Source organism: Serinus canaria, chromosome 1 (assembly GCF_022539315.1).
Source record: "Serinus canaria isolate serCan28SL12 chromosome 1, serCan2020, whole genome shotgun sequence".
In the NCBI taxonomy this organism is placed as follows: Eukaryota; Metazoa; Chordata; class Aves; order Passeriformes; family Fringillidae; genus Serinus; species Serinus canaria.
The window spans coordinates 99218255-99244169 of record NC_066313.1 but is presented as its reverse complement, the minus strand read 5'-3'; the positions used below and the strand labels follow the sequence as shown (position 1 = coordinate 99244169).

General features: G+C 37.5%; 1 protein-coding gene across 2 annotated transcripts in view; it reads left to right on the top strand.

Moving 5' to 3' along the window:
• MAP3K15 (mitogen-activated protein kinase kinase kinase 15) overlaps positions 1-25915 on the top strand; it is an 81273-nt gene that overhangs the window by 28817 nt on the left and 26541 nt on the right. Inside the window, exons 4-11 of one of the 2 annotated variants that reach the window (XM_030234362.2) lie at positions 8960-9153; positions 11736-11904; positions 13154-13260; positions 21097-21267; positions 22138-22250; positions 23255-23414; positions 24016-24166; positions 24564-24671. In XM_030234362.2, coding sequence (XP_030090222.1) covers positions 8960-9153; positions 11736-11904; positions 13154-13260; positions 21097-21267; positions 22138-22250; positions 23255-23414; positions 24016-24166; positions 24564-24671 — 1173 coding nt within the window. The remainder of the gene's footprint in view (positions 1-8959; positions 9154-11735; positions 11905-13153; positions 13261-21096; positions 21268-22137; positions 22251-23254; positions 23415-24015; positions 24167-24563; positions 24672-25915) is intronic. The other variant, XM_050974661.1, reaches the window with a different exon arrangement.

The following is a 25915-nucleotide window of genomic DNA, read 5'->3' as shown; positions in this document are numbered from 1 at the left end:
TTAGAAAAGCTTATTTCCCAAAGTAAAAATATTCTTACACTTAATGCAAATAAAGCCAAACAAATTTGAAACAAGATAAAATGTAGGAATTATTAAGGCTTTTTGAAATATGCTGCGATATCTTATACAGTTGTATATTTTGCCATAGTTCACACAATGTCAGTGATTATTTTCATTAAATCCTCCACACAATTATTTTGAGGAGGACTTATTTTTCAAACCTCTTCTACTTCCATTTATCCTTTCTGTTTCCTCCCATTCACCATATACTTTTATTTTCTTCTAAACAGTATTTAGCAGGATTAAAATAATAAAGTGGTCTTAGAGTTTGATAGTAATTTTAAAGAGAAGTGGAAGAAAATAATGCCTTAGTCATAGCAGTTTATTTTGAGCTGCTGTTATGACTTGGCCACAGTGCTCCACATAGGCTAAAGATAGATCAGGTTTAGCACATGTAAATGCAGGTCGTCCTTCCTGGCTGTCTCAGGCATCTTTGAACCAGTTTGACCTGTGTGGTGGGAACTGCATTTACTGCTCTGTGGCTCTGTGAAGGGGGACTCAGTGTGGCAGATTTGCTTGTGAATGCTACTATCCATCAACTGGTAGATGACCAAAATTTCAGGAGCTGTGTTCTCCCTTCCAGAGCAAGAGGGAGAATTGTGAATGAGCTGTTTGGTGGTAATACGAGACATGGAGTAAACAACAAAGGGGAGGGTGGCAAATTTAACCTAGTGCAATCAGATTAGCAGCCTACAGTCTTTTCTTTTGGCAGAATCTTTCTCCAGAAAGGAGGGTATTTCCCTCCACACTGAAGAGAAGATTGAATTACAGAATATGCTGAGTTGGAAGGGACCCACCAGGACCACTGAGTCCAACTCCTGGCCCTGCACAGGACATCCCTAAGTCACACCATATGCTGAGAACATTGTCCAAACTCTTCTTGAACTCTGTTAGGCTGTTGCTGTGACCACTTCTCTGGGGTGTCTGTTCCAGTGCCCAATCACCCTGTTCAACCTTTCCCTGATATCCAACCCAAACCTCTCCTGACTCAGCTTTGGTTCCAGTGACATGGTTTCTATGGTGGGGTCTGGAATTGGACCTGTAAACACCTTGTGGCTAGCAGAAGGGGCAGGGAGACATCCCTAAGCTAGGATCCCGATTCTTCCTTTAAAGAGAAGGGATTGTCTAACCCACTTTCTTCAAGTGCTTAAATTATGAAAATAAAATGTGAGTAAAACACAGTGAGGTAAAAAAATGAATGACTTTAAAAACCAAGTATGGATTCTTCTTTCTGTTATTTGAAGTTGTTCATACCTTCTATTATTAGATGAATGTGCTCCCATATTTCATTCTTTTATCAGTATTTTTTATTCAGAAATTAGAACAAACTCATGAGCAAGCTAAGTAATTCACAGGATAAAACTGTGGTTTTTTTAAGTAGAAGTTGACTTGAAATAGACAATTGGCTTCTTCTCCTTTCAAATCCAGTGAGTTGTGATGAGAGGATTGCAGTTTACCACTGATCCAATATGGAGCCACTGCTTCATTGCTTGGTTAATATTTTACAACTGTATGGCAGTGTCTTGTTTGAAGTGAATTGCTAATCAAGGTTGCTGTGCTTGTTAAGTAGGTACATAATTGGCATGAATTTGTTATATCTGGTCAGAGATATAGTTAGATAACCATTTCAGTTTAATTGCTGAATATTACATGCAATAGTTAATTCCCCTGTAGTCGAGCTTTGTATTTTCCTTTCACTTGTCCTGAGTGAAAAATGTGGATATGCCTCTGCTGTAACTGTGGAATAGCAGAGCTTAAATATGCTTTTTATCAGGGGCTGGAGGCATGCTGGAAAGAGGAGAGATTCTCCTAAGCCTTCCTCCAGCCCAGAGGTAGCCACAGGAATATCATTGCAGGAGAAGTCCTCTCCATGGTTTACAGGCTTTGTGGCCATGCATCTGCAGGGTGTGTAAGGAAAAGGGAACAACTCAGATTGTTGCCAGGCACACCTTTGTTCCAGCAGCAAGAGTGAAACTTTCTGGACTGGTTGCTGTCACTCAGAGCTTTCTCTGAGGTTTCCCTGCTCTCACCTTTCCTATTTATCCTACAAATCTTGCATCATCTACAAAGGGGCAGAAAAATTTTAGCAGAGAGATGTGGAGTCATGTTGAAGTTGCAGAGAAAGTGAATGTCTAGTGTGTCATCGAGGCGATTTCCTTTGTGTATCACAAGAAAGCCTTGAAGAGAATGAATATTTTGCTTGTAGAGAAAGCTTTTTTCTAATTCAGCATTGAGGAGGAGACGAGAGCAAGCACTAGGTTAAATGAAGCTGAAAACAATGCAGAGAAAAAAAGTCAGCAATTCAGCTGAGATTTGGCCTGAGTACAGCTGATCTAACAGTGAAAATTATACAGCAGACAGCTGCAGTGGTGGGAGCCTGAGAGATTTAATAGCTTATTGTCTGAAAAAAGAGTGTGAGTAGGAGAACTTCCTTCCTTCCTTCTGCCATCCAGGAATGCAGTTTTCACAGATAAGAATGAAGAATGTGATTCAGTTCTCCTTGACTTCCCCAAACAAGCAGTTAAAATTCTGTATTGATAATTTATTGCATACTTGGATGTGAAAGGAAAGAATTATTACCTATGGGAGTTCAGTTCCCAAGGAAGAATTGCCCTGGCATGAAATGCAAGATTAAGATTTTGTGTCCCATCAGTTAGATTTCCTTCTGGAGAGCTCCTCTGAGCTTTAAGAACATTTCTGTTAGTTTTAATAAAGATTGCACAGCTTCCTAGTTTCTGTCAAAATTATTATCAATAAAATAGATGGCAAATACGCAGTCTTGCAGAACAGGTGCCATTATGGAATAATGGACTGAAGGACAGAGGAAAGAAAATTACTTATGGAAAATGCTTGTGCTTTGGAGTTTCTTTAGATGTCAGCTAAACATTGGGTTACTGGAGAAATGAAATTTCAAGGATTTTCAAAAGCAAAAAATACTTAAAAAGAAAATCTTTCCCCAGACCAATGTAATAGACAAAATCCAGTGGGAAGTTTTTCTATTTTGATTCAAAATTTTTTGCCATCCTTGACTTTTTTTTTTTTTAAGGAAGGAAATTTTGTCTGCTGCTACGGGATCTTAAGACATTATGAATAAAAAGAGTTCAAGATTAGGTGAAGAAAAGAGTGAACAAGGGGCTTTAGAAAACTGCTGAAGTCAGGAAGCAAAATGTGCAGTCCTTCGGGCAGTAGATCTAGGATTGGATGCACAAAGTTTGAGATGCACACTTTTATCCATTCATTTTTTTGAATGAGGCATTGAAAATACAAACTAGAGCTTTCTACTATGGAAAAATTATTATCCCAAGTACAGAACATAAGGAGAAAGACTAGTTATTTGTTCTTTAGTTTATAATATGCCTGAAGAAATTTTAATAACCCTGTTGATTGCATTCAGGGAAGGTGTTTAAAGGAAGGTAGGCTGGCTATTTAACCAAAAGGTTTGTATCATTGTATACTTAGGCCTGTGGGCCTGGTGAAGTATTTTTAGAGATTTAAATGGTCATTTTTCATGAAATCCTGTAGCAGCTCTTTATTAAGCAGTGAATAATGTCTGGGCCATGGAGGAGTCATTAGCAAAAATTCTTCTTGATCTAAAGGGAACTGGATTGCAATTTATCCTTGCCACAAGGATTTTTTATGTTGAAAAATCTTTTTTTTAATTGTACTTGGCAGAAAGTTTCTTCAGAGGTTTCAGCAGCTATTTAAATTAGACTGTATATACTGTTTAAAGGCAATGAACATTTAAGAAAACTAAATAGAAAGATTTTTCCACTTGGACTCATATTATCCTGTTCAGTAGCCCCCATGGATTGTAATGAGAGTCAAGACTCTGAAATATGATTACATTATATAAACTTAATTGTCTCAAGAAGTATTATTGCAGAGTTGCTATCTATTTTTTATTTTCTGATTATTTTTATAATGTATAAAAGTTTATATGATAGAGTATTTTAATGATATATTTCTAAAAAGGCCTGAGGTAGCAGAAGTGTCAAAAGGGATTGTAAAAGGGCACAGAATGAAAAAGCAGGAACATCTTAAATTCAGTAATTTTTCTTTTTGGGTGGAAAATAGTACAAAGGCAATGGGTAACCAAATAAATGCTACTTTTAATGCTTTTAATAATGAAATATGCCACTGTTACTTTAGATAGTGAAAACAGAGGCTTTGAACATTTTTGTGTGAAAGTTAGTTTTTATGGAAATATTACCATTTCAAGCAATATGTGGTGATTGGATTATAGTTAAATAATCAGGTAATGAATCTGACAAGTTCATAAAAATAAGACCTGAAAACATCCTAATGGTGACACAGGAGATGTAAAGACATAAATCATATAAATAAGAGAAATCCAAAAGATATGATAGGTAAGAGAAATGACAACTGTTTGAACTGTTTTCTTTGCCTTGTAAATATAGTCTTGCTGCAAATATCTAGATTCATTTTTTGTTGTTTCTTTCTTTAATTATTTCTTTATTCATGTGTCATGTGTGTCTCTTTGTTTCTTATGTTGTTTTGTGGTGTTGTTTTCCTCTTTGTTGTTTTATTTCAATTTGGAGTAGGTTGCCAACCTCAAAGCTTTTCTTCGTGTTCAAGTACCTCCTGAGTACCACAGTGGTAATCTAATAGGCAAAGTATGTATCACTTTCAGTCTGCTTTCTGTTGAATAGATATGTCATTCTTTCACTGTGTTTCTAGACATGTAAACATAATAATAATAAGGATGATTTAAGAATAGTGCTTGGCAGGGTCTTTCCTTCAAGGTGATTGGAGTACTTTTTCCTTGCAAGCTAGATCCCAGAAATTTAAGGTGTTTGTCTTGTGATAATATTTCTTCCCAGTCTTTACATAAAAATCACTGCATTTATTCAGCTTTAGAAGAGGAAATATGTTTTGGAAGTTTATAATATCTTAGTCATTGTAGTGGGTTGACCATGGTGGATGCCAGGCACCCATTAGAGCCACTCTCTCACTCCCCTTTACAGCCAGACAGGAGAGAGAAAATAGAACAAAGGGTTCATGAGTTAAAGACTTGGAGAGGTCACTCACCAAATACAGTTCTGGGCAAATCAGGCTTGAATTGGAGATATTAATTGAATTTATTAGTTATAAAATCAGAGCAGAATAATAAGAAGTAAAATAAGACTTTAAAAACACCTTACTCCCCCACTTTCCTTCCAAGCTCTACTTCCTATCCCACCAATGTAGGGAGACAGGAAATGGGGTTTATGGTCAGTTGATCACAGGTGTTTTCTCCCACTGCTCAGGGAGAGGAGTCATTTCCCTGCTCCAGTATGGGTTCCCCTCCCACGGGAGACAGTTCTCCATGAGCTTCATAAACGTGACTCCATCCCTCAAGTAACAGTTCTCCACAAACTGCTGCAACATGGGTCATTCTTCCATGGGGTGCAGTCCTTCAGGCACAGCCTGCTCCAGTGTGAGTCCCTCATGGGGTCACAAGTCCTACCAGGAAACCTGCTTCAGTCTGGACTCCTCTCTCTACAGGTCTGCAGGTCCCTGCCAGGAGCCTCCACCAGCATAGGATTCAAATGGGGTCACAGCCTTCTCTTAGACATCCACCTGCTCTGATGTGGGGATCCTGCATCCCTGTGATCCTCCATGGGCTGCAGGGGAATCTCAGCTCCAGCATCTGGCACCTCCTTCTCCACTGCCCTTGGTGTCTGCCGTGTTATTCCTCTCCTGTAGTCTCACTCCATTCACATGTGACTGTACTTAAATCTGTGCAATAGCTTTTTTCCTTCTTCTTAAATCTGTTATCACAGAAGAGTTATCATCATTTCTAATTGGCTCAGCCTTGGCCAGCAGCACATCTGTCTTGGAGCTGGCTGGCATTGGCTCTGCTGGACATGGAGGAAGTTTCCAGCAGAAGTTTCCCACAGAAGCCACTCCTGTAACCCCCAAGGCCCTCCTGCTACCAAAACCTGGCCATGCAAATCCAATACATGCCTAAATGGCAAGATGGATAGGAATGTGATGTCACAGAAAACCATAACACTTGAGACAACAGTGAGTTAAACTCCCTGAACACACAGGAGTTTGTGATATCTTGGAGTCATTGCAGTTCCTTTTCCATTACTTTCTGTGTTTTTCTTCTAACTCCTTAGTGAGGGGGAGTAAGCATTCTTGGTACTTGAGTGAGTGGCAAAATTAATAGCATGGCTCAAGTGAAATAATTGTGCTATTAGCTTGGCAGGATAATTCCCTCCTTGAAAGTGCAGAGATTTTTACTCAGTGTTACTTACCTGGGAGGAAACCTACCTTTAATTCAAGTGTAGGTCTCTGTCACAAATTGACAGTTGCACCAGAATAACTTTACCAGTAAAATCTAAAAAGCCTGTTTATATTAAGATCAAAAGTTTACTTTTAACAGCATTAAAAAATATTTGGAGAATATTTTAAGACAAAAACCACTCTACATTTGGCCTGGCTTGCCTAGAACCTAAAAATGGCTTCTGTGGGCCTCACTCTTTCAGCCTCTCAGCAAAGGCATGGCTTTCTGCTTAATTCCTTTAACTATTTCACCTGAAGAACAGGTCCCTTTCTCAACTTATTTGCAATTATTTTCAGTTGTTTTTTTTTTTCCCATGTTCTTAAATTTGTGGCTTGTTTTGTGATTTTAATGTTGTGATTAAATACAAATGTTTCAGTGCTGGCATGCATTATATGCTGGAAGATGAGCTATTCAGAGTTTGGAGGTTTTTTTCAGTCTGCTTGGCTGTAATTTTTATGTTAAAATTTCCCAAAATCAGACAATTAAAATATCCTAGCTTCTAATCCTGAAATGAACCAACTCATCATTTAGTCTTGATAAGCTATGAAGTTATAATTCTAATTACAATTAGATAAGTAATAGTTTATAGATATTCTTTATATGTGTATACATATGCAGGTAGGGTTGCTACATACATCGCTTTACATATAACTAAGCCATTTATTCATTATCTTTAAGAAGCAGTAGTTGGTGTATGACAAGGCAGTGATTTTTAAAATTATTAGCTTTTGGTATGAGAGACCAGCATCCTGAACAGAATGTCAGAAGTAAGGATGATATATTCAACCATCTCTAATTCTTGTTAGCATAAGCGTAGTAGATGGGCTAGTTTTTTACATAATGAAGATAGGAAAGACTTTCCTAGGCCACACAGTCTATATTAAAGGGTTTTATAATTTATTATATGTAAATATTGTACAGAAGAGCTAGAAGACAGGAACATTTAATTGCATAGATTTCTTGTCTCCTTTTGCATAGTGAAATCTAAGTCAGATGATATGTTGGCTGGATAACAGTACTGTGTTTGAGGATAAGATTAATACAGTATTTCACATGTGTAATTAATTTTTCTGAAAATTTCATTGCTTTTTCAATAGATAACTGCAGCTCTTTGCATCTCAAGATACATTACCATTTCAAATTGGATGGGCTTTTTTCATTGCAGGAAGAGCTAATTTGCTGTTAAAGGTTTAAGAATAGACTTTATAGACAAGCAGCTTTTGTGTTGCAGTGAACTTACTGTTTATTTGAATAAACCAGAGACAAAAATGTTCTAGCATATTGGTGGCTTGGGTTGCAGTTCTTCTGAGTTTTTTGCTGGGAAGTAAAGATAACAGTCCAACAGATAATTATATTGTTACAGCAGGGATAAATTAACTTAGGGTTTGTAAGGAATGAATATGACTTGATCTTTATCTGTTAGAAATAATTTAAAATTCTAAATCCTTGTTCAGATCAGCAACAGGATGTACTGGTACAAGTTTTTTATCTGAAGTTTTAGTATCTGCACGCCCTACATTTTTAACTTCGTGTGAACAATCTGTTTCTCCTGTCTAGTTTACTAATACATTCAAAAATGTGCCATCTTCATATCCATTCTTTTCATGATCTCAGCCTTCTCCCATTGTTCAAGGTGACTATAAATGGCTATGGCTTTTCTACATCCTTGGAGTTTGTGAAAAAAGGACAGCTATGATTTTGCTGTACATGTTCAGTTCTGTGGTATCTCCAGCGCAGTGGTAGTTGGTCATGGCAGGTGAATCATGTTGACCTCTGCCTCAGTGCTCCCATCTAGTTACTCTCAAATACGATGTTCACCTTTCTTTTAAACAGCAAAGAATTGTCATAGCTGGAATGGGATATAGATGCTTTTCCCAGCTGTTGAAACCTTCACAGTGGTCTTATTTCTGGGGTCTTGCTTAGGGGCTGAAAACTATGAACTTGCTGGTTTTGGGCTCTGAAGGGCCATTTCTTGTGTCCTCATCCATTTCAGCACCTTGATTGTATTTACACATTTTATGTGGCATGTTAAGATTTTTTGGGCGTTTACTTCTAGAATTTTATCTTACAAGTCCTACAAAGTCTGTTACAAAACAGTTCAAAGTTCGGAAGTTTGACTGGTTGGGCTTTTGATGGTAGCACACAGCAGATGTTTTGTGGATTAAATATCTCTATAAAGTCCTTCCAGTGTCTATGTTTCCGTATTTCTCTCATTGTGGGGAGCTCTGCATCATATCTTTCCTAGCACAGGGTGAGCTTAGAGGATGCAGGTACGTCTCTGAAGCCAAAAATTTGGGAACAGAACATCTGCTGATAACTGCCAGACCCTACTAGGGTTCATGCATTACATTAAAAGGAAAAATTGAACAGTTCTATTGTCACTTAACAGACCTGGACCCGTATTCATCAGCTTTGTTAATATTTGTGACTTTTCTATACAAATTTCCTTCAATTTAATGCTTGCAAATCTTGTGTTAAACAGAGCACAAAACTTCTTACACACCAGCACTACTCTAGCTGTTTTTTCTGTCAGCAGAAGATTCTGTGTATATACAAGTATGTTTCCACTTTCATTTGTGTTCTAAACTCTTCCTGTTTTTATTTTAGGCTTCAAGTGGCAATTATTATTTTATTCCATACATTGTCACACCTTGTGCTGACTACTTTTGCTGTGAAAGTGATGCCCAACGAAGAGCCTCTGAGTACATGCAGCCCAGCTGGGACAATATCCTGGGGCCATTTTGTGTCCCACTGGTGGACAAGTTTCTCAGCCTTCTCAAGGATGTTCATGTTACATCATGGTAATGTTACAATACACAGAGTTACAGAACCTTTGATAGTCGCTTTTTGATATTATGAAAAAAGAAGGTACAGAATTTCTAGTAGCATTGATTATATTTTTTTTATTTTTCACTGCACTCAATGTAATATTAAAAGAAGCTGACAATTTAGCTGCTTTTTGTATTCCTGGCAGTTTTTGCAGTTAACTAACCATGTTATGCTAGAATTTGATTTATAGTTACTTTCCAGAAATCAAAGGCAGTCCATGGTAAGATTAAGTGCTTACGTTTTACAGTGTATAAGGTCATAATAGGAGCTAAGCTCATAGATTCTTCATTGAGTTCAAAGCCAAAAACTGTCCTTTTCTGTCATCAGATAAAATATATACATGGTAGCAATGGGCATTCAGTTGTAATTCTCATGTTTTGTTTTTATTTATAAATATTAACCTTCTGGTGTCACTTAATAAAAATGATACTGCTTAGCCATTCTGCAAGGGACTGTTGGAGTTTTGAGAATTGGAGCTGGAGAAGGGGGTCTGTCTTTCTGAGTTGCTCATCCTGTGTTCTGCAGCTATTTCTGTTTTGTATGTATTTCTGGAAAACACTCATAGAGACTGAGTTTCTGGTTTTTAATTTTCCTAAAGTCTGAAGCATGAGGTAACACCAAGAGCCCTCAGATTTCTTTGTTTCCCGATTGCCATCCCACCCAAGTGCAAGGCTTGTGTAAAAATGATGCATGGTTCACAGGGGTCTTAGGAAGAGGGAAGAGACGAGGAAGTTGATTCTATGTTCAGAAGGCTTGGTTTATTATTTTATGATATGTATTATGTTAAAAACTATACTAAAAGAATAGAAGAAAGGATTTCATCAGAAGGCTTAGCTAAGAATAGAAAAGGAGTGAATAACAAAGGTTTGTCTCTGACCGAGACAGTCTGGACATGTGGACTGTGATTGGCCATTAATTAGAAACAACCAGATGAGACCAATCACAGATCTACTTGTTGCATTCCACAGCAGCAGATAAGAATTGTTTGTATTTTGTTCTTGAGGCCTCTCAGCTTCTCAGGAGGGAAAAATCCTAAGGAAAGGATTTTTCATAGAACATGTCGGTGACATAAAAAAAATACTATTCTTTTGTGGTCCTATCCTTGCAATCCCCTGGATGACCCTCCTGTGACCTCCTACCCTGAAGGGGAAGGGAGCACCCAAGATTCCTAGATGCTCGTGGTTGAAAGGAATGACAAAAGTCAGAGGGTCTGCAAAAGTTTGCAAAGTTTTATTAGTAAACTACACACTTGGCATGGAAATCGGTGTTTTAGTCCGTCACCTCCTAGTGTAAGGCACCGCAAAGGGTTTTGGATAAAGGGCATAGGGTGAAAGGGAAGTGAGAAAGAGAGAGATAAATGAAAGAGGGGCAGAGAGGAGGAAAGAAAGAAACAGACATCACCCATCCTGGCTCCAGTGTCAATCCAGGTGGAGTTTCCATGATCCTGGGATGCATATGCAGGGCAAGCACCCTGAAATTTTTTTGGAATTTTTCTTTTTTTTATAAATAAGTTTTCCCCACACTGGAGATCAGTTTGTCACTGTGTATGCAAATTAGATGTGTGCAGTCTGTTCTTGTAGATCTTTCTGGAAATAGGGCTGAAGCCTCTGGGGGTTATTGGGTGGTCTTGATCCCTCTTTGCAGTACATGTCCGCTCTCAGCCTCGTTTCTGTGCTTGCACTGTATGAGGCTGTGCTTGCCAGCAGTGCTTACTGTGGCCTTGTTGCTGTGATTATAATGTGTATGAGACAGAGAACTTAATTTTCTTTGCTTATGCTAAACGAGGTTTAATGCTTTGAAAGACTCATTTGTAAACAAGAGGAGGCTTATATGCACTGGAGTATCTGTCAGGTGGCATGGGCTAAGTTCCAAACTAGAGACTCCTAACCTTTTCCAGGATAAATTTACCCCTGTGTAGCTGGTTGAGGCCATTCATACTTGTCATGCTGGCAGTATATATATTATTTTTCAATTTACAAAAGTGCTGATGTTAGATTGTGCACTCATATTAGTGTAAATAAGATGCACTTACTGGAGGCTTTTACAGAGATCCTGCCCACATTATGTATTATGTTCATCAAAGAGATTGCAACTAAATCAGCTTTTGTTGGCTAGTTTTTTGTTTTAGTTTCTGTGTTGGAAAGTCTCCTTCCAACTTTCATGATAAAATAATATACCTCCTCTTTAAATAACACTGGTATTTCTTCTCTGTGTCACTTTATTATCTCAGATGCAGCATTCTTTACGATACAAAGTGCCACATCTGTCAGGGTCACTAATGGGGCAAAGAAATGCTCCAGTTTTCCTGTGCTGGTAAAATTGCCTCAGGATCCTGGTTATAAGCATATTGATACATAGCCCTACAGTCTGATGTGGGGCAAGGTGGAATATTTGTAAGTAGTTATTGAAAAATATGGAAACATTTGATGTGGACCTCACTCTGAGGAAATGATACCTTATATTAGAAATTAGACCTTTTATTAGGAGCATAGCCATGTTTCATAAGAAATGTCTAACAGTCTTCTTCCCCTATGTCTAACTTCTATTTCTTTAGTGCCTATTATAAAGAAACACTGCTAAATGACATTAGAAAAGCTAGAGAGAAGTACCAAGGAGATGAACTGGCTAAGGAGCTGGCCAGGATTAAGCTTCGTATGGATAATACTGAAGTGCTGACTTCTGACATTGTCATAAACCTGCTTCTTTCTTACAGAGACATTCAGGTGTGTGCTTAAAGACTAAGGTGGATTATTTTACTGTGCAATTTTGGCTCTTGTTTGTTCTCCTCTGCTTCTTTGTATGTTAAGCAGTGATTCCAAGCTGACACTAAATGGGAGCAGTTGTTGCATTGAGTAAGTTTGGATTGTCTTTTGGGCAGTTTAAGGGGATAGAGACTCTTGCTTATTTTGACTGTGAACAAGAGACTCAGGTTAGGTGACTTCCTGAGGTCTCTTCCTTTGCTTTTAGTAATTTTTAACTTCCTTAAAAAGAAAAAAAAAGCAAAAATCCCTACTGAATCAAGATGCTTGCCTTGCTCTCCTCTCCCCTATCTTTCCTCCCTCCCCCCATAAAATTAAATATATTTAGAAATGAAGAAAACATGTTATGACCATTGTATTGGCTAGAGGTGCCAAAATTGAGAACTATAATTCAATTAAACATTAATTTGCTTTTAAAATCTAACTGCACCCTTTTTTTCTTGTTTTAATTTTTTAAAATAAATTCTGGTTTTGCTAAAGCAGCTGTTTTTCCATACTAATAGTCTGTGTGTTTGACATCCATTTTCAAATATAATTTCAACCATTCTATAGATTTTTTTTTTCCCATCAGGAGCTAAGTTGGCTATTTCTTGTGTGTAAATGGGTTCTGAGAGCAATGGGTGACCACATCATCCTTCATTACCAAACCTTCTATTCTGAAATGCAGATTTTCCTTACAGCACTTTATCCAATTTCATTTGGATTGGCTGTGATGATCATGAAAGACCTCTGTTGAGAAATGTGCTCGTATCAAAACGTGTTTTGAACAAAAAGATTCAGTAACACAAGACCCTTTGAAATGTCAGTACACTGGCCTCTTGGGTGCACAAGTGGCTGATGTACGTCAGAGACAGCTGTGGTTGAGTCCACGGTGACCTGGTGAGGTGTCATTCACCAGAAGATCTTAATAAGGCCTGAAAAAGCCAGATTTGTCATCTCTTCTTCTGGTGCTGGGAGAGTAATTGATCACACTGACTGCAGGGATTCAGTAGTTTGGGCATCGTGGTGATGAAGATGCAAGCACTGACATGGGTAGACAAAATCCCTGTCTGTTCCTACACAGCAGTTCCTTCCTGGCTGTTTCTCTTAGGAACAGTCACCTGAGAAGCTGATACACTACATGTGATCATGATACGTTTTAGCTTAGTGATGCTTTCCTCCTTTCAGTTTATTCTACTTCAATCCTTTTTATTGTTTTTCAATTTCATACCAGGACTATGATGCTATGGTGAAGCTGGTAGAAACACTGGAAATGCTTCCTACCTGTGACCTGGCTGATCAACACAACATCAAGTTTCATTATGCTTTTGCATTGAATCGGTAAGGGTGATTGATTGAAGTTGTTTAATTTTAGTGCTGCTCCATGGGCTTGTATGTGAATTTATAGTGCAGATAAGATCAAATTCCCTTTCCTTTCTGCACACATTCATCACAGTCATCTCTCCTTAATGCCATGCTTACTGTGCACCAGGACAGTTTGTAACTTTTGAAATTGTTGTTTTCCAACAACCATTGTTTTGTCAACACTGAGAGTGGATCTGTTCCAAAGGCCACCTGAGTAACTGCAGAACACTCCAGTGTTACCAAAGGGTTCTTGGTCAATCTGAGGTTGTTTAATCTGAGTCACTGATTATTCTGAATGTCTTCAAATGTTTAGTGTGATAGAGTTACGAATGATTTATTAAAGTAAGAGGTAAAAAGCACTGCTTGATCCACAAATACACATTCATGATAGAATTTCCTTGGAAGGCTGGATGGTCATCAGGACCTGCAGGCACATCATGACTTCAGGAAACACTGAAATATTATTGAACTCTTCTAGTTAGGTGCAGACTTTTGTAGTACCTATGTATAATAATTACTCTGTTTCTAAAGAATTTATGTTAAGATTGTCAGAGAAAATAGATCTTATGCAAATGAAATCCCATGTAATAATAAAAGTAACTGGCTAGATGCAATCCACACTATTAAGGATTGTGACCTAGCTAACTAAAGCTAAACTAAATTAGCTAGCTGATTGTGAATTAGGTAAGTAAAAATCAGCATTGGACAATATCAGGATGGCATAAATCAAAGAGATTAAGAACTTAATAATAGATCTGGAAATGCAGTTCCTATGGCATTTTCTGGAGAATGGTAATACATCTGGTCCTATCTGACTGTTTAATCAGACACAAGAGTAAGCGCTAAACTATGCTCATAAAAATTCTGCATATGGATTTAGCCCTATTTTCAGAACTTTTAAAAACTATTTCAGGAATTTGACTCAAAATGTATAAATTTGCCAGTAAGAATAATGCTAGAATCATGTTTTGTCCTCAGGTAATGTCTTAATATAATCTTTAAAACTTTTTCATTTAGATGTGCATAAAAAAATTGTCAAGCTCCTTTACTGTCTTACTGTCTTGGTCTTCAAATTCTTTGTATTTTGAGCAGCATGTGAAATCCCTGCCATTAAATCTTCTGTTTTGACAATGCCAATAGCACCCTGGTAAGACAAGATAAAATTAATTGCTCATGAACTTGCTTTGCCTGTCAGCAGCTTTCATTAGAATGATTATTAGCCCCATCCAGCATGATGCTCCTTGTTTTCTTTTGGGAACTATTTAGGCATTTCTATAGAAAAGGTTTCTCAGAACTAAATGACTGGTTTTTCATTGGTAAGAATGCTGAATTTAGGTTCTACTGATGTTTTTGCCTTCTTCAAACAAAATAATAGACAAAACTCAAAAGATGAGACTTAAACATTTTTATCAAGTCCAATTAGTTCAAAATGACCCCTAAAATGTTGCATTTAGCATTTTTCTTGCATGAAAATTTAAATCCCTAATTTCGTCTTTTAAAACCAAATTATTTTTAGTGATTTCTATCAGAAGCTATCTTTAACATAAAGAACTATATTTTCAGTTCATATTCTATTAATTTCAGCATACAGAACGGTATTAATGTTGATAAGTACAGCTGATTGAGCCCACCAGGAAAACAATACATCATATGCAAAACAGAATTAGCAGCTGTAAGAATATCTGACCCTGCAGAATGTTAATGTGTGTTTAATTTCATTAAAAAGTATACTAGAACTGTAATCCAGGGAGAGTAATTAGTTTATTTCCTCTAGGGCTCTGTAGCTGAGTTCTCCTAGCCATTAGTGTCACTTGCATTGTTAATGTTCAGGAACACATAATCACAAGAAATGATTATATGCAGGTGCTTTTATTGAAGAGCTCTAGGTGTCAGGGGTACAAACCCAAATCTGACTCCGACATAAGTTCGGGATGGATATTCTTTTATATTCTATCATTATATAACTTTCATGTTAATTATTAAACTTACATTGTTCTATTGTATACATAGATTTCAGCCAAGCATAGCCACCTTAGACCAGGAGCATACAGTTTCTCATTGTTCTTCCTATGATTATACAATAATTATTTTAATTGCTAAACAATCATCACATCTAGCAATTATACTACTTACGCAGGTAAAACACAGGGCTTAACATTTCAGAGTTTTATCTTAGCATTTTCCAGAGCCCCCCTACCAGCATTGTCAAGTCAGAGTTACTCTTGTGCTGCACAAAGCCAGCACCGTGACAGGAGGGGCTGCAGGGCTGGTTCTGGGCACCTCAGGGCTCTGCTGCTTCAGCAGCTGGGCACAAGCCCTGCCTGAAGCACAGCTGTGTGTAGGTCCAGGTTAACAAGTAGTGCTAAGGCAAAGGACAGCAATGTTTCACTTTAGGTTCTGTGCCATTCCAGCCTAGCTGCATGTCCTTTGCCTCAGAGCCAGCCTGGGTGTGACCTAGCTTGGATGATTAGCAAAGCAAGCCTGGGCCTCACTGATGGGTACTGAGCAGACAAGTACTAGGGCACTATCTGTCATATGTAGGGCAGGCAGACACTTCCATGCTGATTTCTGGAACCCTGATTATGTGGCAGGTGTTTAAGCACAGCCCCTCTCCTAGATTGCTGTCTTCCTCTCTTGGCTGCCTGAGAGCATCTTGGATTTGTCTGACATCTTTGGATTTCTCTGATGACAGACATCTCTCATGTCTGTCATCAGAGGCTAGCAATGGATGTTTGCAATGGCAGGCATGTGCTTGTTTCCAAGCCTGGGTTAGCTGAATACATCACCATCCTTGGGTGATGGAGCAAAGGGCTATTGCTTTTCCAGTGTCTTAAGCTAAATAATTTGAATGGAACATAGGAACAGAGCAGACAGTGCTCCCTTCTGTACAGACACAGGCTGGTTTAAGACATTGTTCCTTGTTGCCTCCTAGCTGAGATGTAAGTCTAATTGTATCTTAATTTAGGCATCTTTAGGTATAAGTTCAGTCCAAATGTGCAACATGAGTATTTTCAATATTTGTATTCACAGCTGTGGTGTGAAGTAAGATGCTGTGCAATTGAGGACTGAGTGTTCCAGATGTGGATGGCTGTTTGTTTCAGTCCACAGTACACCTTGCCTGGGAGGCAAGCACTGTGTAAGGACAATTTTCTAATTGGTCTTATTTACCAGAGCTGGAGTTATAATGTCCTGGAAACTTGCAAAGAGGCCCAAGGGTATGCCAAATTCTGTTCAAAACAGAGTAGACTTTAAAACCAAACCCAGTCCTGGCATGAGGCCAGAACTGTGAAAATTTTAGTCTCTTTCCAGAGCACTTCTATCTTCCTTTATATTAAAGATGAGGACAGCTGCAGTCACTATTATTTAACTCAGCATGCTGTGTTTTAACAAGCAACATATTCCAGTACCATAATAAAAGAAGGCAATTAACAAGTGAAGAGTGTAATAGGGTGCAAGTAGAAAATCACTAGTAATTGTGAATAATACTAGTAATTGTGAATAATAGTAGCCACAGAAAATTGTTTCCATTGTTAAGCACTGGGGTATTTAAAATGTTCTGTTCTGTGATTACTCAAATTTAGTAAAAAAACATGTTGTGGGCCTCCTTTTATATGCCTGGCTTTCATGAAGTACCTGAAGTATATATGAGGGAGGGAAAAAAGCTAGTTTTTTTTCTTTGTCATATCTGTCTGTCTGCAAATTTAGTTCTTGTCAAAGCCTAATTTAGGGTCCTGTTTTCCTCATGCACTGATTCAAATGTTGAAGATTCTACAAGCAAATTACATCCTCAGTGAAATGTATCTTAACTCAAAAATTAGTTTCTGGTTTTAAGAGAGAATGCAAGTGTACTAACTCTAACTAAAATGACTTCTCATATTTCTTAATAATTAAGATTTTTTAAAATGTTTTTGCTCATGTGCCCATTAAGACATGAAATGAAAAAGAAAGCAAATGTGTATTTCCTTGAGAAAATACTTTCCATTAATACAAGAGATTTTTGTCATATATAGTCTTCTTCATGTAGCTAGATGGAACCAAACCATACAGGGGAAGATGTGAACAAAAAGCTAAAGAAAAAAAAAATGCACTACCTGTTACCAATAGAGTGAGCTAATTCTTGTCCCAGTGAAATACATGCTATTCCTGCTGACTTTGTTGGGCAAAAGCCTGGTTCACTGAGTGTAGTTCTGGCTCTGTAACCATTCCAATTCTTTAAAGCTGGTAAAACCAGCCTGTGAAGCAGGAAGAGTTTTTTTGGTTTAGGAATATTTAAAACTAGGTCTCCTTGTAAGGACTAGAGTGTAGAGAAGGATTCACCATCAAGAGGATGGATTTGGAGAGCAAGAAAGGAGCTATGATATCACAGAGAAAAGGAAAAACGTACTTTTTTTTTTTTAATGTGTGTTCTAGGTGTTATTTCAGGTGAGATGCTGTGATAGGAGTTTGTTGCCCTACAGAATAATTCAGGGAGGTAAAGGAGGAGTGGATAGTTGGATAAGAAAAGGGAGACAGATGCAAGAGGCTTGTGTAGACCAGGGAAGTGAGAAGACTTCTTCTGTGATTGAAGAAACCTGGTAGGGTCAGCAGACAGATGAAGCACGTGGCAAAACTGCAGTGAGCAAGCTAGCAAATTGGCAAGTGAGTCAGCCAGCAGTTTCTGAAGGATTTGGGTTTGCTGTCAGGCAAAACCAAACTGGCAGCAGAACACTGGCACAAATTTTGAGGAAGTGATTAGAGGCTATAAAGGTGCCAGCAGGACAACTTTTGTTTTAAGAAAAAGAATTCCTATGTAGCCATTTCTGTTTGAAAAACCTTAGTTTATTGAAGATTTCTTCATACAGAAATTATTCTGTTTCATTGATCATTCCCTCAATTTGAATTTTTTCCCCCTAATTCTAATAGTTCAGTTTCCTTTTTAAATAAAGCTTAAAACTGTGCACGGTGCTGATGATTAATGTGCTGGTTATTTGTAAAAGACATAATGATTTTTCATGTTTAATTTTTATTCCTTGTTCATTTCCTTTTAATTTCTAGCACTGTGCTTGGGGAGACTTGGCAGTGTTTTATTGAGCACTGGGATATTTTCATAATTGCCCTAGTTTTTTGAAGTAACTCACAGATCTCTTTCTTAACTGGCAGCAGTTTCTGCTGCTGTCATGTGCAGATAATGTAGATTTATTTTCTCTGTTTTGTTTCTCTGCAAGTTCTCACAAGGTAACAATTGCAGTAAGAGGACTAAAGTGAACTAACAAAGAAACCAGTATGAAAAAAATACAGTTTTATGAAACACTTTCCAAGGCCTGTGGGGTTTTTAAATATAGTTTCTAAATAAATTATAGTATTTATAGTATATATATTTTTCTTACCTCCTTGACCATTAAAACTAAATCTCTTCTACTCTATTGATAACACCACAGATCTGTTTCAAGGCACCTGGAAACAGATTATGAGCTGTCAGCATGCATACCACACCAAGTGTGGGGTCTGAAATAAGAAATGAAAATCTGTCTTGGTCAAGCATAACAGGTTCTGCATATTATCCAACAGAATATTTTCATACTGACTTCAGAGAACCTGCTTAGAGCTTATGTGATCTTTCAGGTTGTTTGGATTTTTTTCTTTGCCCCTTCTTTTCTGGGCTTTAGCAGCCAATAACTTCCTAAATTTGTAAATTATTATAATTGGTGTATGGGTTTTGTATTATCCAGTGGGCATTGAATTCTGCTACAGTGAAAAACATGGTCTAATATAAAGATACCTAAACTGGTGATTGTTTAATTATGTTCTGTTAGATGAGTGCATACTTGTCACATGCTAAATTTTGTTGAATTTAATTATTTTTAACAATATTTTTTTTTCCTTACAAGAGAGAGGGCTCTTTCGTTTTAAGTTCTCTAGTAAAGTGTTTATTTAGGGCTTGGTCCTTTGTGACAATCTCCTAGTGTTGTATTTGGTGTGTACAGGTTCATCCTTTGATGACCAGAAATGTTAATTTGCACAATATTCCATTTTAAGCAGTGTCTTGATTTGTTCATTGTATTTTTTTCTTTAGTTATGCTTTTTTCAATCAGTACCTAACACCTCTTGATATCAACATAAATAAATAACCTATTTCACAGAAGGCAGACTTGAGTCAAGTCTGGGAAAGCAGTGTTTTTTAGATTTTCTGTTTCCATGCTAAAGTGGAATATTAGGTTTCTTGTGTTTTCAGGAAGAGCTCAGAACACATGCCAACTTTTGTGGTCACAATATACAAGACCAGGGAACAATTGGACTTGAATATCAGGGCTTAATTTTTTTCTAAGCTCTATTTACTCAATTTTCTGTGCTTTAATGTTAACAACAGTGAAACTTGGGTACCCTTAGTGAAAGAATCTGGTTTGACCAGAAGAGGTTTGGTTAGAGCATGCTTACCTGGGCAATGGATTTACCCCCACAGTTTTTACCTCCTGTTTATTTCTTGTCAAACTGAAAAAAGATACTAACTTTCTCCTTGTGTGCTTATTAGAGAAGACTAGTATTTATTTCAGAGCAGTTAGTCTGAAGAAAAAATGCTTTAAAAATATTCAAGTAATTGCTGTGAAAGTTTATGCTCTACCAGCGACATCAAAGGCAGGATAAAGCCTTCACAACCAGCTACAAAGCTGTTTAATCTTATTAGATGTTCTCCATCACCTAACATGCACAGAAGCATGAATTTTGCTACAGATGTGCTGTTACTAGTCTTATTGCATCAGCTGGTTACCTAAGGAACAGAGCCCCTTTACAGTAAATATTAATCCTTTTGGGGCATGGAAGTAATACATTTACCAGAAACCATTATCTGCTGCTGGTATTGCTGACAAAGTAGTCATAGTCCTTGTAGGCCTGTTCATGGGTACATAGGTGGGGATTGGAAAATTGTAAACAGTTCTGAAAAGGGGTTGGTAAATATTTTAAATCTCTCTGGGGATGAAAAAAAGTGTAGCTATTAAACTCTTCAGCTGTGTTTGCATTAGTCTTGCAAATAGACATTGTTGTTTGTTCTAAGTGATTTTTTTGCAGTGAATATTGACTTCTGAACTTAGAAAACCAGCAAGGTCAATGGAGGCCAAAATTCTGACTGTTTAATAGCAATAAGGAATGGAAATGTTATTTAATCACCATTTTCTTATTAACACAATTGTTCAATGTTTGTCAAAACATGAAGTGTGACAGCTGTTTCTTTTCCAAGTCCTTTTGTAATCTGAAGAATTTTAATTAAGAAATACCATTCAGTTTCACCCTTCTATTCTTGTTGGAGTTCAAAGGTTCCATACTGAGCTCTGTCATTCTTTTGGATAAGATTGGATTGACCTGGCTTCTCCTGCATTTAATTGACATTTCCTGGTATTGTTTCTGGATCCTCTGGATTCAAGATTACAAGTCTTGGACATAGCTGAATGATCTGTCACACTGAATGCTGAAAATGGTAATTTTTGTTAAGTGTTGTCAGGAATGAACCCTAAACAGGCACTTCTTTCTCATTGCAGGATGTTCAGGGTGTGCTTGTGTACACAGGAAGGAATCAAATTAGATGGCACATTTTTGTCAAAGAGGAGTTCTGGGTTTGCATCAGTTCTTATGTGAGCTACACATAGGGACCAATGACAGGAGAGTGAATTTGGGTTTTATCAGTGAACCAACAATCATGCATCATTCTAAATAAAGTCAAGTGTGTGTATGATGGATGGATGGATTGTGGGATAGATGAGGGATACTGTTTTCCCATCTTGCAGTTTCTGTTTCAGGTCTGAACTCTGAATTTATATTATTCTCTGTATTTGATTTCAGAAGAAATAATGCAGGTGACAGAGAGAAGGCACTACAAGTTATGCTTCAAGTCCTGCAGACATGTGATCACCCTGCTCCAGACATGTTTTGCTTATGTGGAAGGATCTACAAGGATATGTTTCTTGATTCTGACTGTAAAGATACCAATAGTCGAGATCATTCCATTGAATGGTACCAGGAAAAAAAAAACAACACCAAAAAAATCTGTTTAAAAGAATTTTCAGACTTTTAACTTCTGGATATGAAAAGCAGGGCTGTAATAGTTAAAAGATCAGCTGTTCTCTGATTTTTTTTTTTTTCAGCTTATCTGTTTTTCAGGGTCCTGTATGAATAAGTGGTTTACTGAGCATCAGATCTTTGTACATGTATTTTCTTCCTTCTCTTTATAAACTCTTCTGGAAATTGAATGATCCACTTTATTGGGAGGGATGTTGACTAACCTGTGTCTTTCCTGAGGAAATATATAATTAATGTGTCTTAAGGCCAAAATGAAATACAAGTGAGATCATGGAGTTATGTTAGTCCTCTGTGCAAGGATGGTTTCCATGCTAGATCCCCAGGAAATGCAATGATCTACTGTATATAAGGAAAAACAGTGATAAACTGTGTTATAAATTTTCTTTAGACATTAAGGCATGCATATGCATGCAGGCACTCACTGACATACTGTTCATATAGATATGTTTGTATAATCATACTGCTGACTACAATAATTTTAGCAAGGTGGGTTTGAACTGTAATTGTGCAATATTCTCCCCCACCCCCTCTTTTCCCTACCATGCAACATGGGTGGGTAGCAGTGTGAACTTGAAGCTTCAGGTAGATCTCTTGATCCCAGGTAGTGGCAGGCATTCAGCCTGTGTCAGCTGTGTCTCAGTTACCTTTAATGAATATGAAGCTTTAAAACAAAGGGTTTGGGGCCATTGGTGCCAACTAGCCATATAATCCTTACAGTAAATCAATAGCTTAAAATACCTACCAACACTTTGCAATATTTCAGTTCTAAACAATGAGATGTGAGTTCTTGACTCTTCTCTGCAGGTATCGCAAAGGATTTGAACTCCAGCCAACTCTCTATTCTGGAATTAACCTTGCAGTTTTGCTGCTTGTTGCAGGACAACAGTTTGAAAGCTCAATGGAACTAAGAAAAATAGGTAAATAGCCACTCACAATGCCACAGACAAGTTTTCTGCCTCTCTCCTTATGAAGAAAACAAAATACTTACAGTGATGGGTTGCACAGTCACAAGGGTGGTTCAGGCTTTTTCGTGGTGGGTCCTGGATGGCAGTCTAAAGCACAGGGATCTCAATGGCACATTTTCCTTCTTGCTGCCTTGGAGCAGCTTTCTGGTATAATAGCCCATCTAAAGGGCCCCAGAGACTGGAGAACAAGAAAGGACCAACTTCAGCACCATATGTAAACTACCTTTACTGCACCACAGAGATTATCCCTGAAGAACCAACAGGGCACAAAAAGAGGAAGAGACACTGTGGCCCAGTTCTCCTCAGGAGTGCCAGGAAAGGGTCTCTCTTGTCACTGAATTGAGAGATCCACAAGAAGTATTGCCTGGAAGGACCTACCACGAGAGTTACTTGTTGTCTACTTAGAGTCAGTCACATCTTCCCTGTGTGTGCTAACTAAAACACATCACTTTACATTTACAAAGAAATCTCATAATAGAAACAGATATGCAGATCTTCCTAGGGAGATGATAGTTGAACATTATATTTGGAATCTGGTCTTGTCTGAAATGCATATTTGAGCCTTAAATGTTAAGAGTGCAAAGGTGACTTTAAATCATTCCTCTGACCCTGCTCTGGGGTGGACTTGTGTGAACCTCTAGCCATGGGTCTCTTGCAGTAAGTGCAGATGAGGACACAGATTTGTGCATCTTACACTGAGGATCAGGAGGCAGATAGCCCAGACAGGAAGTAAAAGGTTTTTCAGTCCTGTGTCATAGGAGTTCTGTACTGGAGGTATGATTTGTAGAACCTGCAATGTGCAATGTTGTTTTCTGGGGAAAACTTACTCCTCCTTATTTTCATCAGTAATGCTAATCAAGTCTTAAATTAGTCTTTTACTGATCAATTTACCAGTAAAAAACACAAATGAGTGTTTTACTGATAGAAAATTGTGGTTTCCAATTGAAATTTTACAGGTGTACGGTTAAACAGTTTATTGGGAAGAAAAGGAAGCCTAGAAAAAATGAACAATTACTGGGATGTGGGACAGTTCTTCAGTGTGAGCATGCTGGCAAATGATGTTGGTAAAGCAGTACAAGCAGCAGAGAAGCTTTTTAAGCTGAAACCTCCAGTGTGGTATGTGGTAGAAGGCTGTTGCTCAAGTACTAAACTCTGGGGAAATACACAAATTTTAGAAATTTTGCAGTCACATGGATAACTTAACTGGATTTTTCCATCTTAGATTGATTGCAACTCAGACTTTATGCTCTGTTCTTTTATTATGAGAAGGAAGAGGGAAGGTGAAAAATTAAGTTATCTAACATTGTCAGGTTATATCCCATTGAAACACGTATTTTATAAGAAAGAATTTGGATATTAGTAATGACTCCTTGTGAAGCAATTGTGAAAAATTGTGAATCCCATTGTTTTCAGAGTTTAGGTAGCTGCTGCTTCCCTCCACCATCTTGTAGTTCATCATATCCTGTCTAATCCCCATGTAACTACTTGTGTAACTATACCCATTTGCAAAAAGCTATTGTTCATGAACATCCATGTGAGTTTATGACTCAAGGCTTTGTCTAAACTTGCTGTTCTTTCCAGAAATCTGTAAAAATCAACATTACCATTTCCATTGTGGTAGCTTTTAAAACACATTTAATTTTGGGTGTCTAAGTCAGTGAAGTGGTTTTAGAATCTGGTTTTCTTTCTGTTAACTCACTAATTCAATACGTTCTAGGTACTTGAAATCATTAGTTCAGAATCTGATACTAATTCAGCGTTTCAAGAAACTCACCATAGAACATTCTCCTAAGCAAGAAAGACTGACTTTCTGGCTAGATATAATTTTTGAGGCAACGAAAGAAACAACTAATGGACTGAGATTTCCAGTAAGATGTTATGTCCAAACAAGTATTGTATGTTTTATGTTTCTGGATAGGATATTACAAGAATTGGAAGACTCTAAACATAATACTTAAAAATTTAAGTGCATGTTGTTTCACTGCATGAACCAAACCCCTGTACTTTGTTAATCTTTATGTTATAAAAAAATTAACCCACCAAACTAAATGCATTCTAAGAAATACTTGTAAGTCTCCTATAGCAAATTATGATACTGCTATTCTCTTGTTCATAAGAACACAGACTTTTCCTGCCTGGTCTTGGCCTCCTGTCTCCCTTGAAAATATTTTAGGTCTTACTTCAAAATTACCTTTTGTCTATGTCTGAAGATACTGTAGTGTATTAGCTACTAGTTTATTAAGGAAGAATGTTCTCTGTCTTCAGGTTTTGGTGATAGAACCAACTAAAGTCTACCAGCCTGCCTATGTTTCAATCAACAGTGAAGCAGATGAGAGCTCTCTGTCTTTGTGGCATGTCTCTCCCCCTGAAATGGTAAAAGTGTCAGCAAGTTTGTTAAATGTACTGATTAATTTTACAGAAAGTAATTTTTTACATGTAGACTTTGGAGCACTTTACAATAATTTTAAATTTGCTACATTTCTGTGAAGCCCAAGCCTTAGCATCTCTTCTGCAGATGCAAAAGTTGACATTTTACAGAGAAAGTAAAAGGACAGACTGTGGTTAGAAATCAAATGATTCTGATGTCATTCAGATTTAACTTTTCTTGACCATGTCTCTTAGAAGTGCATGGTATATTTGGTCTGCTCATAATATTTCTCATTAGAATTTGTGATTTTAGTTAAGGTGCAGGTCAAAGATTAAAAGTAAAGATAAAGCCCAGAATTGTGTTCATTGTTTTAGGCATTTTAAACTTCTACAGCTGTAATATTTGAAACTAGAAAAAGTGGCCCGTGACAAGTAAGTGTCAAGAAATAAAATATTGGGTGTCTTGGATTATTGGATAAGGCACAGGGGACTAGGCACAGGATTAGGCACAGTTAGGACAATGTCAACTCTTAAAAATGGGAAATAATTTCAGTTTCACATTGAAAGACTTGAAATCCGCAGTGTGTTTTGCCATACTTTCTTAGTATGAGAACAACATAGATGGAGAGTGGACCAAAAGCCTAGAGATAAAGTGTAAAAGAAGCATGTTGGAGCAGGACAAGACCATGTAATTACCTGTATCTGTGAACAGTTTTTCCTTTTAAGGAAAGCACATTTTAATACTTCACTGTTTCAGGTGAATGTGTCTGACACAACTTTGCTTTGTGGAATAAATTTTGGGTGCATATCTGACATTGCTAGAAAAGATCCAGCTTGTAGCTATAATTAGATTTATGGAGGGCTGCACTCCTAGACACAGGCTCTCCTTCCTCTGTTTTGCCTCCATTGTGTTCCCTGGGCCAAAGCTGTTGGCTCAAAACCTCTTAGGGAGACTGGTGAATTTCCCTTTTAGCCTAGATAAGAGTAGGACATAGTCTGCTCCATGTTTAATGTGAAATGTAGATGTATTGCACCAAAACATAACGTTTGGTAAATTGTGCTGCACAACTTATTCTTCAAGTTGAATTTACATGAGGAAATGTGGTCTTTGCTTCTACTCTGTGCCATTTATATTCATTTTTTACTCAAAATGAAGTAAAAATAGCAATGTATGTATAAGCTATTTACTCAGGTATTAATCTTATTTCAAAATATGGGAGCAGGGGGGCAAAAGAAAGAGAGAAAGAAGG